Below are 17,820 nucleotides of genomic sequence, written 5' to 3'. Positions count from 1 at the left end.
TGCCGAAAAGTGAGCGGATGCTGAGGTATTTAAAGTGTTCTCGGTGGGAGGTTAGCGTAGCCTTGATGTGACATCCATCACTCCCGCCTGATGCGGGGTGAAGCCGTCATCCACCCATCTGTTGACCGCGCGGCTCACTCTCATTCGCCATAACGCTCAAAAATACAAACGCAAATACCCGGCGTGTCCTCGACGGAGGCTGCATGCGTGTTTCTTTGTGCTGAAATCGACTGTGCTGCTGTAAACCGTAGGCTGATCAGAATAAGACTGCGAACAAAGAACGTGGCTCTGAGCCACGCGAACGCGAGTCAATTCCACCTTAAATGCAATTTGCGTCTCTGGCGGCAGAGACCATAGGCGCCATCTTCGGTCCACCTTAAGCGCACAATGTGGCAAACGAACGCAAGCGTACCAGCCAGGCTTCCGTCCTCATTCTCCAGCCGGGGATCGCACTTTGGCTTCCCAGCTTTGACACAGCGTCACTTGTGAAACAACAGAGAAGGAAAAAAAGACGCACTCGGGCCAAACCCCATCCACACCAGCAGGAGAAGATGTCCGAGCCAAACAAGTACCGAGAGTGGATCCTGGAAACAATCGACTCTCTCCGCTCGAGAAAAGCCCGTCCGGATCTGGATAGGATCTGTCGAATGGTCCGGAGACGACACGGGTCAGACCCGGACCGAACCAGGACAGAACTGGAAAAACTGATTCAAGAGCAGACGGTGCTCAAAGTTAGCTACAAGGGGTCCATATCGTACCGAAACGCAGCGAAGGTGCAGAGGAAAAGCAGAAAGAAGAGTGAGTTTACGGCCGCTGGCAGCAGCAGCAGCAGCAGCGCGGAGGCAGCGAGGGAGCGGACCAAACACGATCATCTGAACAACAACGGCGACAGTGCGCACAGCTTCACGGACCAGGAGGAGGCAGAGGAGGACTCGGAGCCCAGCCCAGATCTACACACTCAAACATCAGGCAGCACCACCGGCAAAAAGCTCAAGCCTGCCTCCAGCCCGAGTAGCGGAAACGGGTGCCTCAGTTGTGGCGCAACAACGGGCTGTGCTGTCGGGAGCGGCTGTAAAGAGGAGAAAGCGAGTGCACCGAGAGACAAGGGATTAGGACAGCAGGCGGTGGGGGACTGCCCGTCGCCCGGTTTCGGCCACAGGACAGGCGCACACAGCGGGGCTGACGGCAGCAGGACGGCTCAGAGCAAAGCCGATGCAGTTAGCGCAGAAAAGGAGTGTGCTGTGTCCCGGGCTGACACGCAGAGCAAAACTTGCCCTGGGAGCGTCAGCAGTCTCCATCAGAATCAAAGGCAGAAGCAGTCTGTGCCCCTCAAGCCCAAACTTCGAGTCGGAGGAGGGAGCACCAAAACAACCGGGAACCATGCCAACTCGGACCTGGGCGACAGATTAGTCGCTTCTGTTCGCAGCCTGTCCGAGAAGAGCCTCAGAGGGGGCTCAGCCGCCGTGACCAGAGGCCACATGAAGCCGCTTGGGCTGAAGGAGATCCTGGGCTATCTGAGCAGCCAGGAACGACTGTCGGAGGAAAAGCTGACCCGAGGCAAAGTCAAAGTGGTCATGGAGAGAGAGGTGGCGAGGGGCAGGCTGCGCAGGACCCGCTGCGGGAACATTACTCTCCCTCTGAGAGGGGTGGTGGTAGAGGAACCGATGCCGAAGAATGCGTCCGCTGACAGACTTGCAAAGAGCGCACTGCAGGACAAACACGCTGTGAAAAAGGTGGGCAACGTTAACTTAATATTTTCGACACGTCTGGACTGTGCGGGGCTCAGCGAGCAGCTTTGGCTCGATGGATTGCCGATAAATTAATGATCGCGGGTTGAAACAGCACGCACAGCATTAGGACGCGCTTCCGTCGCCCGGCGTGTGCTTCTTTTTTTCTTCTTCTTCTTCTCGTCAAACCTCAATGTTTCAAAAAGTGTTTGAGGGGATTTGAGGAAATGCGTTATTGTCTCGGCTGCTTGTCAGCGGGATGCGACCGTGCCTGTGTTGCGTTTGTCCTCTGTAGCCTCGCCAAATGCGTGTCTCTGTCTGTGTGTGTGTGTGTGTGTGTGTGTGTGTGTGTGTGTGTGTGTGTGTGTGTGTGTGTGTAGCTCGGCTTCCTGCACAAAAGGTGCGGGTTACAGAGAGGAGCAGACAGCTCCGGAGCGGCTTTCCCCGGCTCCCAGGGCGAGAGCGCGCACCAAAGAGCGTCTGTGCGCGGCGCGAGCACGAGCACCTTCGGATTTCGTTTCCACTTCGCTGTTTTCGGGTCAATAACATCTGATTTCGTTCCCATAAACTTTAGCCGTGCACACCGGAGCGCGGAGTGTCTGGGCCTGCCGCGCAGTAGGCGGTGTCTGTCTAAACTTGAGACGTGCCGCTGCCGCGCTCCTGTGAGCGCTGCTCTGTCGCGCAGGCCGACGGAGGACTCAGCCTCATCAGCCGGACATCGTGTTTACTCATATAATAAAAGCGCCATTCTAACGTTTTTATTATAGCCTTTCCGTTCGTGTCCCACCACCCCTCCCGTTTCTTGCTTCATTAAGTCCTTTGTGTCATTTCTGACAGCGCACTCTCCTCCCTCTCTCTCTCCCCCTTGTGTGTGCGTGCAAACTTGGCTATAGTAGGCGGCTATCGTTATCTCTGATGTCTTTCTCCAAGTGGGGGGTGTTTATGAGCAGCACTGTCTGCCCCGGAGAAGCTCAGCAGTCCTGATATGCTCTTAAAACCCTCAAAACTCAGGGAGCGATTAACTTAGCTTTAAACTCATGTCGAAAAGCAGTGCACCCCCCCATTTTTTTGATTGCGTTTCTTCTGATACAACTTTATGTGTGCTTGCAGCCGCCGTCACCCTCTCTCCAGGAGAATGAGCCGATGGAAACAGCCAGTGAAGAAGAGGAACGGGAAGACAACGAGGAAGAAGAGGAGGAGGATGATACTCGGAGTTCTGAGGAGGAGGGAGGACTATTCCCGGTAGCCATGACAACCGAACCAGTGCTCATTGAGAAAATCAGAGAAGATGCTGAGATCCAGAAAGCATCAAAGCAGGAGAGCCCCCAGCAGGAGCAGCAGGAGGGAGGCAAAGGTGTGTGCACTGAATGGCTGTGTGTACTCAGAGGGAGCCTCATTAAAGGACTAGTAATATTCTCACGGTTGTATTAAATAGCTCTTTACTGAGCACTGCTGCTGCTTCTTAAAACTTTCGAGTGGTTACTTGTTTTTTTTTTTCAAACAGAGTTCCAACTTTAAATTGGACCTTTTTAAGTTTTTAATTTCGCTTCAACAACAAGTTAAAACTCCAGACTAATACTAATAATTAATAACTAATACTAATAATTATTTAATACTTGAATAATTTTTCCTTTCTTTATGTTTTGCTATGAAAATGGGAATTTGGGCAGCAACTTATTGAACTTTGCAGACATATATGGAAATAGAGTTTGTACAATTCTGAGGCGTTTCAAAGTCAATATTTGGCTTGACCACCTTTGTTCTTCAGCACAGACTTAACTTGCTTAGGTAAACATTTCTGTTATTTTTTAAGTAGTCTTCAGGAATTGTTATCCAGGCTTCCTGAAGGACATTTCAAAGCTCTTCTTCGGATTTTGGATCCCTTTTGCTCAGGTCTCTGGCAAGATGATCTCACAGTGCCTCGGTAATGTTGATGTCTGTATTTGGACCTGTTGCTACTGATTTTCAGTTCAGTTCTTATGTAATTTGCCATGCATCAGCCCTTTCCCTGTTTTTCTTTCTTAAGAATGGCTTCTTGACAACCACCCTTCCACTGACACCATTTCTTATGAGGTTTCACTGCGTCAGTCCGTACACATTTTCTTTAATAACACAAAGAAATTGTGTCATCTTTGACATATTTTGTGAAATCAGTTAAAGGATTGGGAACACATTATGTATTTTTGCTACTGGGTGCTGGTAATAAAGCGCCTACACATACAATTTATACATTGTTAGGTAACTTAAAAAAACAAAACAGTAGTCCTCTGTGAATGGCCAGTTACCAGGACTGGACAGAAAATGAATGAAAAAGCAACCAATGTCCAAAAGAACCTTCAAAATACCTTCCTGGACTCAAGAGCACTTTAATAAATCAGAAGAAAGTCTGGCTCTTTGGAAGTAAACTATAAAGAAATGAGTAGTAGCTCAAGACTTTTTGACAGTACTGTACACAGTAAATTACATAAATAGTTGCTCCTATGCTACCATTAAAGTATTTTCAGATATCGAATTTCCTTTCTTCAGTCTTTTTACCTTGCTTTGACTTTTTTTTTTTTTTCAGGTTTACCGGTGCTTGATTTCCTCCCCGACACACCGGTTCAGGGAGCCTTGCAGTCACAGAGTAATGGTCCAGTCATGGAAGAGAGAGCTGGTTCCCTTGATCAGATACCAATGGAGGTGCAAGTGAGTGTAAGTACATGTGTCATCCACTTAGTTTTTGTTTTGTTTGTTTTTTTTCAACCATTCAAAATGGTTTGACTGATAGTACACAAGTATTATAAGTACGCTGGAGAATTAAATGTGAAAGTATTCCTTGTTGTAGTAATGCTCTTTTCCTAGAGGAGTGGTCATTAGTGAAAATCCTAAATTACAAGTTAAATGTTTGCAAAAAAAAAAAACAAAAGATGTGAATTTGGACTATTCTAACCATGAATTGACTTCTACCTTTATCCTCCATGATGCTGCCTATATGATGTCAACAACTCAGTGTCTGTATCTGCCGAAACTTTCTCAGACTTTTCAGTTTTCCTGGTCAGGAACTCGTTTTTCCGATTATTTCAAAAGTGTCTAACTGCCAACTAACTTAAATATCTAATCAGCCAATCACATGGCAGCAGCTCAGTGCATATGGACCTGTGGACATAATCATGACAACCTGCTGAAGTTCAAACTGAGCATCAGAATGAGGAAGAAAGTTGATTAGTGACTTAGCATGGTTGTTGGTACCAGACAGGCTGGTCTGAGTATTTCAGAAACTGCTGATCTGCTGCAACTTTCCTACATAACCAGCTATACAGGGAGTGCAGAATTATTAGGCAAATGAGTATTTTGTCCACATCATCCTCTTCATGCATGTTGTCTTACTCCAAGCTGTATAGGCTCGAAAGCCTACTACCAATTAAGCATATTAGGTGATGTGCATCTCTGTAATGAGAAGGGGTGTGGTCTAATGACATCAACACCCTATATCAGGTGTGCATAAATATTAGGCAAATTCCTTTTCTTTGGCAAAATGGGTCAAAAGAAGGACTTGACAGGCTCAGAAAAGTCAAAAATAGTGAGATATCTTGCAGAGGGATGCAGCAGTCTTAAAATTGCAAAGCTTCTGAAGCGTGATCATCGAACAATCAAGCGTTTCATTCAAAATAGTCAACAGGGTCGCAAGAAGCGTGTGGAAAAACCAAGGTGCAAAATAACTGCCCATGAACTGAGAAAAGTCAAGCGTGCAGCTGCCAAGATGCCACTTGCCACCAGTTTGGCCATATTTCAGAGCTGCAACATCACTGGAGTGCCCAAAAGCACAAGGTGTGCAATACTCAGAGACATGGCCAAGGTAAGAAAGGCTGAAAGACGACCACCACTGAACAAGACACACAATCTGAAACGTCAAGACTGGGCCAAGAAATATCTCAAGACTGATTTTTCTAAGGTTTTATGGACTGATGAAATGAGAGTGAGTCTTGATGGGCCAGATGGATGGGCCCGTGGCTGGATTGGTAAAGGGCAGAGAGCTCCAGTCCGACTCAGACGCCAGCAAGGTGGAGGTGGAGTACTGGTTTGGGCTGGTATCATCAAAGATGAGCTTGTGGGGCCTTTTCGGGTTGAGGATGGAGTCAAGCTCAACTCCCAGTCCTACTGCCAGTTTCTGGAAGACACCTTCTTCAAGCAGTGGTACAGGAAGAAGTCTGCATCCTTCAAGAAAAACATGATTTTCATGCAGGACAATGCTCCATCACACGCGTCCAAGTACTCCACAGCGTGGCTGGCAAGAAAGGGTATAAAAGAAGAAAAACTAATGACATGGCCTCCTTGTTCACCTGATCTGAACCCCATTGAGAACCTGTGGTCCATCATCAAATGTGAGATTTACAAGGAGGGAAAACAGTACACCTCTCTGAACAGTGTCTGGGAGGCTGTGGTTGCTGCTGCACGCAATGTTGATGGTGAACAGATCAAAACACTGACAGAATCCATGGATGGCAGGCTTTTGAGTGTCCTTGCAAAGAAAGGTGGCTATATTGGTCGCTGATTTGTTTTTGTTTTGTTTTTGAATGTCAGAAATGTATATTTGTGAATGTGGAGATGTTATATTGGTTTCACTGGTAAAATAAATAATTGAAATGGGTATAGATTTGTTTTTGTTAAGTTGCCTAATAATTATGCACAGTAATAGTCACCTGCACACACAGATATCCCCTAAAATAGCTAAAACTAAAACAAACTAAAAACTACTTCCAAAAACATTCAGCTTTGATATTAATGAGTTTTTTGGGTTCATTGAGAACATGGTTGTTGTTCAATAATAAAATTATTCCTCAAAAATACAACTTGCCTAATAATTCTGCACTCCCTGTAGGATTAACAGAGAATGGTCCGAAAAAGAGAAAATATTCAGTGAGCAACAGTTCTCTGGGTAAAAATGCCTTGCTGATGCCAGAGGTGAGAAAATGCTATCCCTTTATGATAAGAGTGTACCCACCTTCTGAGGATAACGTGCCATATCACAAAGGTCAAATCATCCGAAACTGGGGGGTATTTTCAACATGACAATGACTTCAATTCATCGACATCTTTCACATATTTGATCTTTTCTCAATTTCCTTAAAAGCGTGTTTTCAGCAACTCTTCAGAAGGAAGGAGGAATCATCTAAAGGCAGAATCAGAGTTCTGTACTCACTTGACTGATCTGAGGTTGTTGAGGAAATTTCCATATGTTAGTCTGTTTAAATATACAAGCCAATTATTTTTTATCAGAGTAAGGAAAGCTACTATTACACCTAGTACAAATATCAGTAGAAACCTTGAAATAAAAATAAAAAACACTCACAATATACTTATAATAATAAAGAAATCAAAACAGGAAATCCCAAAGTCAGCCTAACAAATAATCAAAAACTCAGAGCACGAGAATGGAAACAAACATTTAAACCCAAAAACTCAAAGTCCTGCAACCAATTACAGAAAATCCATCTCATGCATTTGCCCTGTTTAACCAATTGAACCAAGTTTAGCACATAGTTAGATCAGTTCAAGCAATATTCAGCTACTCTTAATGTTTATGTCCCGGTATTAAGCAATAAATCTGAGAGCAAACTTTCATCAAACTCAATAATGTGCACTACTTGTTAACTCATCAAAAAACTGTCTCAAATAAATATCCATCCATCCATCCATCCATCCATCCATCCATCCATCCATCCATTCATCCATCCATCCATCCATCCTCTTCTGCTTATCTAATTCAGGGATACTAACAACTATAAAAATAATAATTAAACATATTAAAGATTTCACATTATATTTTCTTCTGCACTGCTTTTAGAAGTTATTATTTAAATGGTTTTGTAGGTCTTATAGGTCTAACTGTCACAATGTAACTACAATTCGTGATTGTGAAGTTACAAAACTTGGATAAAAATGTAAAAAATTAAACCTGATTTTAAGATAACCTCCTTGGGCAGTCTTTCACCACTTCCAACATTCTTGTAGATCATTCCAAGAAAGTTTTGTTACCTTTAGTACTTGTGCCAGCGACACATGCTGGATTTCCAAAAACAAAATTCCACTGAGCCAAATCTGATGAGTAGATTTAAAATAAATCTCAGGTACACAATGGCATGTTCCAAGAATCATCTTATTTTCCATTACTGTTCTCCATCAAACATGTCAGGGCATTATAGTCTGTGTTAACTGAAGTTGTCGCTGTTAGTGTTAAAAAAGCAGCAAACATGCCTCTAGTTGGGTTCCTGATGTGATGAGTCACTTTATGGTTGCAAACTGTGGCCTCTTTAGCTAAAACCCCTGTTTGGTCACTGGGTTACAATCAGAGAACCAGCTCTGAATGGGAGTGATTATCCTTGAAATGATGGCTGGGTCAATTTTTGACACAGAAGTCAGTGTTTTGCTCTCTGCAACAGTAAAATCTCAAAAGTGCAAGTTCTCCCTTTCACTGGAAAACCAAATATTATGTTATGATTAATGTTGAATGCCCACGCTTTGTCACACTTTAGATAATTATACAATCAGGAAATGTCTTACACTTTACTACAGGATATGCCCAATATGTGATTAAGAGCCTGATGCTGATTAACGGGTTATTAAGGAGGAACAAAATGTTAAAAAGCGTGCAAGTACAGAGTGAGCTAGACTGACATCTCTCTGACCCTTTCATTAGTTCTGTTGTTCAGATTTGGGTGGGGGAGTTATACCTTTACCACTTTTATTAACTTATGCAAAATAGTGCTTTTAAATGTGTATTCCTGGTAAGAGTTCTGAATGCCAGAAAAGAAGCCTCTAGCAACACTTTACATTTTTCAAGAGGTTCAAATAAATTATAAGAAAATGTAGCAGGCAGATTATTCTTGTTTAGTAATTATTTTTTTAACTATGGTCCACACTGATCTAGAAAATGTAATCAGAGTAAACAGCAGTTTATCACACACTCTTAACATTTCACCAGCAACATACCCAAACACTGAAGCCGTGGGCATGCTGGGCATTAGTAGTAGTTTTTATATGAAAATGATTAAAAGAGATAATAAGTACCTGATAAAGGACGTTATCAGGTATCAGTGGTATATATGGTACATGAATGTTGATATACACTGCTTCAAAATGTGTTAGACCACCACCCAGTGTAAGGTTTATTAAAGGTATTTGTAACTATCAAAATCCTTTTTTTTTATGTTTCTATAACTGTTTAATCCACCACTGTGTGCATGCTCTTTAACTGAAATACTTTTTGTGATAAACTATAATTATTGTTGTTATCCACAAATTTTCAAATTTAATGTTTTACAAAAGCAAAAAAAATAAATAAAAGTAAATTATAATTTTTAAATTAAAGATGCCAAATTACAGCTATTTACTTGCATTCCTGAACAGAAAAATTAGTTAATCAATTCCAGCGTGGCGCTCAAATTTGATTTGCACAATAAATAAGTATATATATATATATATATATATATATATATATATATATATATATGCCCATAGCATATAGCCACTTTAACTTTTTTTGAATATATACCATGCAATGCTCAACCTAGCACTTATTATCCAAGAACTTCTTATGTATTGTGTAATGACAATGTCAACAGAGGAGTGATTTCAAATGCAGTTACAGAGTTTTGTTGGTTAAAGTAATGAGAGGTTCAGATGCTACTGGTTAGTATATGGAGGCATCCATTTATCTCCAGGAGGCTTTTCTATGCTTTCAAAAGTCGGGCAGAAAAATCCTATTACAGAAGCTGTCTAAGGCAGACTTCAGTTCTCCACCAGGGTGACTCATCAGCTTTGTCAAACTTCGCCCCCCCACCAGTCCACTTCATACCTTTGCACATCATCATTTTTACTCCCACAGCAGATGGTCTCAATGTCCCACTGTGGTTTTGTCATGATGCATCTTCATGCTGCTAGCTCCTCTTGTCCTTCATTTTAGGCGGAGGTCATATGACTCTCTCTGTATTGCTCTGACACTCCCTCTTTGCATTTAATTTGACCCCCCTCTTTCTTTCCTCTCTATACACAGAATCAGACACAGCATGATGGAATAAACCACAGCTCCTCAGACTTTAACGGTGAGTTTCGTTTCATTGATAAACTCAAACTGAGTGCATGTTTGGGTTTCACGACAAGGAATCATACTTGCCTCCTTCGTAGATTTGGAGTGTAAGACAGAGGTCGGTGTGTCGTCCTGCCTGCTAACACCCACAGCCTCCCCAAGAGACTCCAGCCGATCTGAAGAACGAGGGATAACCGTTAGCAGTGGAGTGTGAGTACAGCAGAGATGTTGCAGATACTGATGCATGCATTCACACAAGTGTTAGAAAACTATGAACAAAAGTCAACAGCTTGTTTGTGTGAAATTCTAACGATACATACCAATATATATGTTAAAAATATCAATTTGGTGCTGATACAGATTTTATTTCTGCTTTGTTTTTTGTGTGTTTGCTCCCTTTTTAACGCTTGCTTTTATGCTAGCAAACCAAAGAATTCCACAACCTCTTTAAAGTTTTTCAGATGTTCATCAAACTATCTTTCAACGCAAACATTTTCTCTCTTTCCCGAGTTTTTCTGCCCACTCTCTGCACTATCCTGCCAGCTAAAAAAAAAAAAAACAGACTGAAACTAAAACCCACACACTCACATTTACACCTCCCATTATTCTCTTTACAGGGTCTGTCTTGTCTTGCAGTTTCTTGAAATACCTTGGAGTGATGCGTTGTCCTTCTCTGTATGCTGTCATTTTCTTCAAAACAGTAATAATTTGAAAAAACAGGACTGAAACTAATCAAATTGAAACAATTTCAAACAAGAAAACTATTCCTAAAACTAAAAACCGTTTAGATAAAAAAAATATGAATTACAAAACTTTAATAACTCTGCAACAGATTTCTCACTGCAGTCCTGCACAGACCAGTGTGCATTGTAACATTCGACTGATTAAAATTAAATAAATAAAATTGAGTTTATTTCATATTTTGATCAAGTTTAGATAGATAGACATTAACACATATTTTTTTCTTGGTGATGCTCTGCTGAGCCAATTCTGCCGGATGATTTACTTCTTGTTTGTTTTGGAGGCTTTTTTTTCAGATAAGGTCATGTGATGAAGAAAGTACGCCCTGATTCTATTACGGGTTTAAAATATCAGGATACCTTAAAAAAGACACCTGGTCTTTAGCAGGTTCTAAAATTAGAACATCAGATGAGCTACAAAACATGACATATTATACCGTGTTTTTATTTATATCATTTATAACTAAATACAGAAGCAGTGTGTGAAAAACTAAGTAAACATTGATAGGAATTAACAGGGTAATAAGCAGCCAAATGCACTTGATTAACTAATCATCAACAAGCGTAACTACCTCTTTAAAAGCAGGTTTTTAGCAGTTTGCTGGTCTGGAGCATTCAGGTGTGTGTTAACACAGTGCAAAAGAATAAACACAGCAGCAATGATCTTGGTGAAGCAATTGCTGCTGCCCATCAATACAGGGAGGGTTATAAGACCATTTCCAAACTTTTTAAAGTCCATCATTCTGCACTGAGAAGGATTATTCACAAGTTGAAAACATTCAAGACAGCTGTCCATCTTCCAAGCAGTAGATATTTTTTGTTTCTGCTGTTTCTTGTTGTGTACATATTAATTATTAATGCTATTTGCAGTACACTTTTGCACAATCTTAGTTTTATATTTTTAGTTTTCTTTCCTTTTTACTATTCTCTACATAGCATTTTTTGCACTACTTCTCATTATAAGGCCTTCACTATGGGCCTCTGGTACCTTTCCTTTGAAAATGTTGTTTTTATTGTGTAATATACTATGTTTTTTTTATTTTTCTTGCTGCTGTAACACAGCAATTTCCTTTGCAGGATCAATAAAGTATCTATTTGTCTGTCTGTGTAGACATACCAGTAAATTCCTTCCAAGGTCAGACCCTTCAATGCTTAGAGAAATTGCAAAAAACCCCAAGAACTCGGTCTCACATTTTACAGGCCTCAGGCAGCATGTTTAATGTTAAATTCATTATAAGTCAATTAGAACAAGACTGACATGCGTGGATTGTTAGGAAGGTTTGCCAGCAGAAAACTTCTTCTTGCTAAAAGAGAACATGGCAGCGCAACTTAGGTTTGCAAAGTTGCATCTGGAAAAAAGATGAATCTAAGCTGGAGATTTTTGGCCATAATGCTCAGTGTCACATTTAGAAAAAACCAAACAGCGTATGAACACAAACACCTCAAACCAGCTGTCAGTACGGTGGTCGAGAGGTTATGAATTAGGCTTGGTTTGCAGCCACAGGACCTGGGCATCTGTCAGTCATTGAGTTGAGCACGAACTCCTCTGTATACCAAAGTATTCTAGAGTGAAATGTGAGACTGTCTGTTCGACAGATAAGGTTGTCCCAAATTGGATCTTGCAACAGGACAATGATCAATGAGAACAGCAGCAAATCTACAACAAAATGGCTAAAAACAGAAAATAATCAAGGTGTTCCAATTGTCCACGGAAAGTCTAGACCTCAACCTGATTGAAACACTGTGGTGGGACCTTAAGAGAGCTGTGCATAAACAAATCCCCTCATTGAACTGAAGCAATGTTGTAAAGAAGAGTTGGCCAAAATTCTTTGACAGTGATGTGAGAGACTAGTAAACCCACAGAGTAAACCATTACAGTGAGTTATTGCTGGCAGAGTTGGTTCTACAAGGTGGCATTTATTATAATATATAAAACCCTGAAAGGACGGTGTACTTTCATTTTCACATGATTTTACATGTGAAGAACATCCAACATTTGTTTAGTGTCATATTTGATATTTGCCCATATTTGATGGACTCTTTTCAGCTAATATGGACGTGACCACCCATAAATTAAAACTAAACAATTGTACTTAATCTGTGAGATCTCAGCTTCAATCTGCAGACGGGACACAAAAAAGTTATAATATTTTAACAGTTGTGTGAGTTTAATTTCCAACTAATCACCACCAAGCACTTAATCACAGGATATTGTGTAGTGCAATATAAGCTCTTCCCTGATTACATTACACACTTAAAATAAAGTGAGACATATGATTATGCCAACTGTGACACAAAAGTAATCACTGAAACACAGGAAGTCAATGCATATTATAATAGAAGGGAATGACTTCTGCAAGGTTAGACAAAGTGATCCAGATCAGCACCAAACTCTAATAGGTTTTTTCTCTGCCCCCACCTCTCCACCAGTTTTATGAAATGAAAAAGCATTGATAGTTTTTCTGCAGTCATGCTATGCACTATAGAATTTACAAACAGGAAAAATAAATCTGGCAGCACTGTAACTGTTAAAACTGACTGTTTCAACGTCTCCTCCTGCATGTTGTCTGTTTGACCGACTTCTTTATTTTTGCAGGCTCATGAAGTCTGAGGGCCTCAATGGGAGCCCAGTAAACTGGACAGTGTCAGATGTTGTCAGTTATTTCACAGCAGCGGGTTTCCCTGAACAGGCTGCTGCATTCAGGACCCAGGTAAGGCTGTGATCTTCCTTAGTTGCCACTAGAGTGCACCATACAGAAGCTCAATGGCTTGCACTTCACTTTAAACACTTGTAATCAACATGCACCTGCATGCGCTGTTTTGCTCTCTTCATTAGGAAATCGATGGAAAGTCACTTCTCCTCATGCAGCGTAATGATGTTTTGACTGGCCTGTCAATCAGACTTGGCCCCGCCCTCAAGATCTATGAACGTCATGTAAAGGTTCTGCAGAAAACACACTTTGAGGATGACGACTGCTAACAGCATGAATCAAATACAAGCAGACTGTTATGTTTGTATCTACATATAGCTAACGTAGTATAAAAATGCATGCATGATATACAGTACAATACACTTCACTTTTCATCTCATGTCACACAACACATGCAAACACAGAAACACAGGTACGCACACACCGTTGTTTCTTATCCTCCTGCCTCTTGACATCAGAAATGAGACTGGATTTTCTAGACAACAAGGGTTTTCTATCAGAGCACAAGTGTCGGAGGGAGAAAGTAGAGCAGAGATTTTCAAACAACCATGCAATTTCTCCTTTAAGACAAACAAACAACAATTAAGCACTTTGCAATTGTACTGATTAAACTGTGCAAAATGTTTTTGTTTAAGCTGTCACTTCATGCTGACTTTTATGCACATTTTGAAAGCGGCATGTTTTTTTCTGGGACTTGGGGAAGGGGTCATTTGCATTTTTGGGCTATGATCTGAGAATTTTCTTGTTGGTGTATACCTTTCCTTCTACAAATAGACAGAACATGTTGAAAAGGACAGCAAAGAAATTAGAGGTTGACCAGATTTGAGACATTCCCAAAGCTGAAATAGGCTGATGATGGCTGGCATGATGAACCTTTATATTGTTCTCTATGTTTAAAACAAATTCTGTGCAGGGTTATTGAAATTGCTGGTTAAAGCAATAAACTGACTAGGATGTTTGAGGGGCTTTTGGACCATGTCAGCTTGTCAGCTGGTTGATTTTGTGTAACTTAATATCTCATATGGAAAATGTATTTTTTAAATCTGCTTGGGGCTATGCATCACCACCTCATATGCTGGTTTTACAGAGATACACTTTGATATTTGCTTTACATCAGACTTTACTTCTTTAATAGACACCTAAAATCACATGTCACATAGAACTGTTTAACTATCTTATGTAGGTCCAGTTTTCTAGGAATTATGAGTAAGCTGGGAGCTTTTTTCCTAAACAAACTAAATGGATTATCTACTGGGAGTGATCCACTCATCAGTGATGACTTACACAAAGAGTGTAATTTTTAAGTGTATTTAAAAGTGTTTAAGTGGATCTTCAGTTATTGCGACATCTTGGACCAGAGTTAAGATGTTGTGATTTCTTGAAGACAGTTCATCCTCAAATCCACTTTAAGGGAACTATTTAGTACTTTATTACTAAAAGAGATATTGCAGCTCAGCTGAGGGGGATAATAGTCGCTCTCTTTGCAGTCACATTGATAAGATTGATGGGTGTAGCTCAGTAGAAAGAAATTTGTTCCTAACAGAAACTGCTCACCCAAAAGCAAAGTGATTGGATTTTTTTTATGTTATTTTCACTGAGTCACTGCTGAGTTATTCCAAACTAATGTCATTTGGACTCTGGATGCCTCCTCACTGATTTTAGATCAACAAATCAAGACATGATTGAAGTGCAAGCTTTAACAAACAAATTGGAATAACAGCTATTTTTGTACATAGTCCTCAGTTTCCAGAGGCTAAAAAGTAATTGGACAACTGACTGACAGGCACCTTCATGGTGATACCGTTATCTTTGTTATTTCATGACAAAGTGAACAGATAAAATATTTGTTGCTGATTCCAAGTACCAAGCTTGCATTTGGTAGTTGTTCGCTGGAATTCGCATTATGAGGTCCAAAGAAAACTGAAATATTAATCAACCACTAATTAAGTATTTCTAAAGTGTACAATCAAGAGACATTTACATGAATGAAAAAAAGGGTTTACAACAAAGCTCAAACTGCTGGTTATACAAGAACAAGAAGGGCAGATTACAGCAGAAAGTATCTAAAGGAGCCTGCACAGTTCTGAAGAAATATTGCAAAGAATAACCAGAATGATGGAGACAGAAACATACCATACCACATCATCCGTCAAACATGGTGCAGGCATGTAATGGCTGCCAACACAACTGGCCCTCTAGTGTTTATTAATATTGCGATTGCTGATAAAAGTGGCAGAATTAGTTCTAAAGTGTGCGAGGCATTGATCTCCGCTGAGTTCAGTTTCAGCCAAAAGTTCAAAACTGATCCGAGAACCCTTCAGTTTGAAAATGGATAGTGACTCAAAGCGCAGGGCAAAAGCTGCCCAAGAGTTTCTCGAGGTAAAGAAATGTGATATTCTTCAATGGCTAAGACAGTCACCTGACATGGTTTTAGTTATTAAATATAGAAATGGTGGCAGAAAGACCCACAAAGAGCAACTGAAGGAGCAACAGTAAAGTCCTGGAAGAGCATCTAAAGGAGTAAATGCAGCATTTGATGATGTCAGTTTTCATCAAAATATTAAAACCATCTCCGATTTATTTTGTTTTTTCAGGCTAATGATAGCTTCCTTCACTTGCATCAACACCACTTTGGACCTCACTGAGAATTAAATGCAATCCTTTCAGGGGCTTTTATCAGCTGTATTTATCATGGATTAACAAGGGAACAGACCTCATCTGATCACAATCATACTTTTTAGCCTGCAGTAGGCATTTGGTAATGTCCATTGGTTCTAGACTTCAAGGTTTACAGCAAAAGTATTAAAATTAATCCTTATTTTTAAATTTGTCTTATTCAATTACTTTTGAGCCTCTAAAATTGGGGACTTTGTATAAAAATGTGTGCGAAACGGTTAATGCAATACTTTTGTTAAAACCCTTTGAAGTCTGCACTTGAGTCACATCTTCAATGCTTGATTTAAAATCTTCTGTGGTGGTGTGCAGCTCTGTAACTGTGCTATCGTCCAAATATTTGAGGTTTTAGAGACCAGAGAAAAAAATATTTCAATTTGATTTCTGTATGAACTTCCTCTTTAATATGACGACATACGTCAGATCATCATGAATCAACCACTAGCTTTAAATGTAAAGTCGTTTGTATGGTATTTTCAGCGTACACTCTGAATCGTTGAAAATGATTTAGCTCGATGTATTGAAAACACTTTAGTGCTGTTCAGTCAACACCAATGTAAGATAAAAGTGAAACAGGATGCAGCAGCAAAAGGTAGCATGCCTTACATTTAAAAAAAACACACACACATTTTATTGGCACTAAATATGTCTTTATTTAATGTAGGTTATTTATTTGTGTATTATATGTCAGTTCCAGACACATACTTAAGGTAATATTAACTTTGTTAGTTGCTTCTGTTAGCTAGTTACACTTGGCAGTTACTCTTTAATATTTAGTAAATAGATTTTAATTTTGTCATGCGTAACTAGGAAGAGCTTGAAGGGACAGGCAGCTGGTTCAATCTTTTGCCTTCCTGGGTCTATGAAAACACCTGATTGTTACATTTAACAGGGACAGTGCATTTTAATGGACAATGTAAAAAACATAAGATTAAAAAAATCCCAAATTTGGGCAAGAAACACTAAAAGTGGTTAACTTACATAACAAAGGCTCAAGTCTTATAGACATGCTTACTTCTTTTGTGCCTATAGATATTACTGATATTCAACATTAAAGAAAAAATACTGCTTTTGTGGCCTATTCAATGTAGAAAGCACCTAAGAAGCATCTAAATATCTCTGTGAAACCAGCTGCAGAGTAAAGTTCAGCTAATTGAACTGAAATCAGCCAATAAGTCACATCTGAACTATTCATAATAATGTCAGTATACATATATATATATTAAAACAAACCCATTTGGCTGATTGTTAATTACTAGGATTACATTATTTACTGAGAGATGTTGTGGGTAAAGTTGAGTCGATCAATCAACTGATCTCATACCACCAGCATTTTTTTAATGGCTTTTATTGACTGATAACGACAAAAGGCAACCAAATGTGTCCAGTTGTCATATAATTTATTTCCATCTGTCCTGTAACAGCATACATTCCATGTTTATGATACAAAAACTGTAATTTTGTCTCTTTTTCTTATTTTTATTTCTTTTTTTTCAGCATATCCAAAACATTTCAACGTACACTGATGCGTAAATCAGATTCAATGTTTCTTTGTGCATTTAAACCTCCTCTACCTCTCACTGTCTTTCCAATAACTGTGTTTGAAAGATTATTACCATTAGAAAGAAGAAAGTGTTCGATGTGTTGTTAACATCATTTCCTTCATGTTTGTTAAATCTGTTGGCGGGAACAACTCGAGTCCTGATTCTCACAAGGGGAATGTACAGTATGTTTAAGCCCTTGTAGCTTGTTTCCTTTCATTTGTTTAAACAATTTAGTAATAAAACATTAAAATAAAATAAAAAAAATCCACAGTGAGTGAATGCTCCGTTGTTTGCAAGCTGTGGTGGTGTGTTTGTGAGTGTCCTTGAGAGGGTGTGTCTATGTATGTGTGTAGTAAACAT

The 17,820-nt window shown here is 40.1% G+C and overlaps 1 protein-coding gene across 1 annotated transcript; it reads left to right on the top strand.

Moving 5' to 3' along the window:
• Window positions 1-447: 447 nt before the first annotated feature.
• Window positions 448-17,664, top strand: samd1b (sterile alpha motif domain containing 1b). The gene is made up of 7 exons (XM_031727432.2): window positions 448-1,733; window positions 2,838-3,081; window positions 4,291-4,418; window positions 9,760-9,808; window positions 9,891-10,002; window positions 13,129-13,243; window positions 13,369-17,664. Exons 1-7 carry the CDS (start codon window positions 552-554, stop codon window positions 13,510-13,512), a joined length of 1,974 nt encoding a protein of 657 aa, XP_031583292.1. The 5' UTR covers window positions 448-551; the 3' UTR covers window positions 13,513-17,664.
• The last annotated feature ends 156 nt before the right edge of the window (window positions 17,665-17,820 follow it).

Source organism: Oreochromis aureus, linkage group 6 (genome assembly GCF_013358895.1).
Source record: "Oreochromis aureus strain Israel breed Guangdong linkage group 6, ZZ_aureus, whole genome shotgun sequence".
Taxonomy (NCBI): Eukaryota; Metazoa; Chordata; class Actinopteri; order Cichliformes; family Cichlidae; genus Oreochromis; species Oreochromis aureus.
The sequence above is the reverse complement of the archived record's forward strand: the minus strand, read 5'-3'. Positions and strand labels throughout refer to the sequence as shown.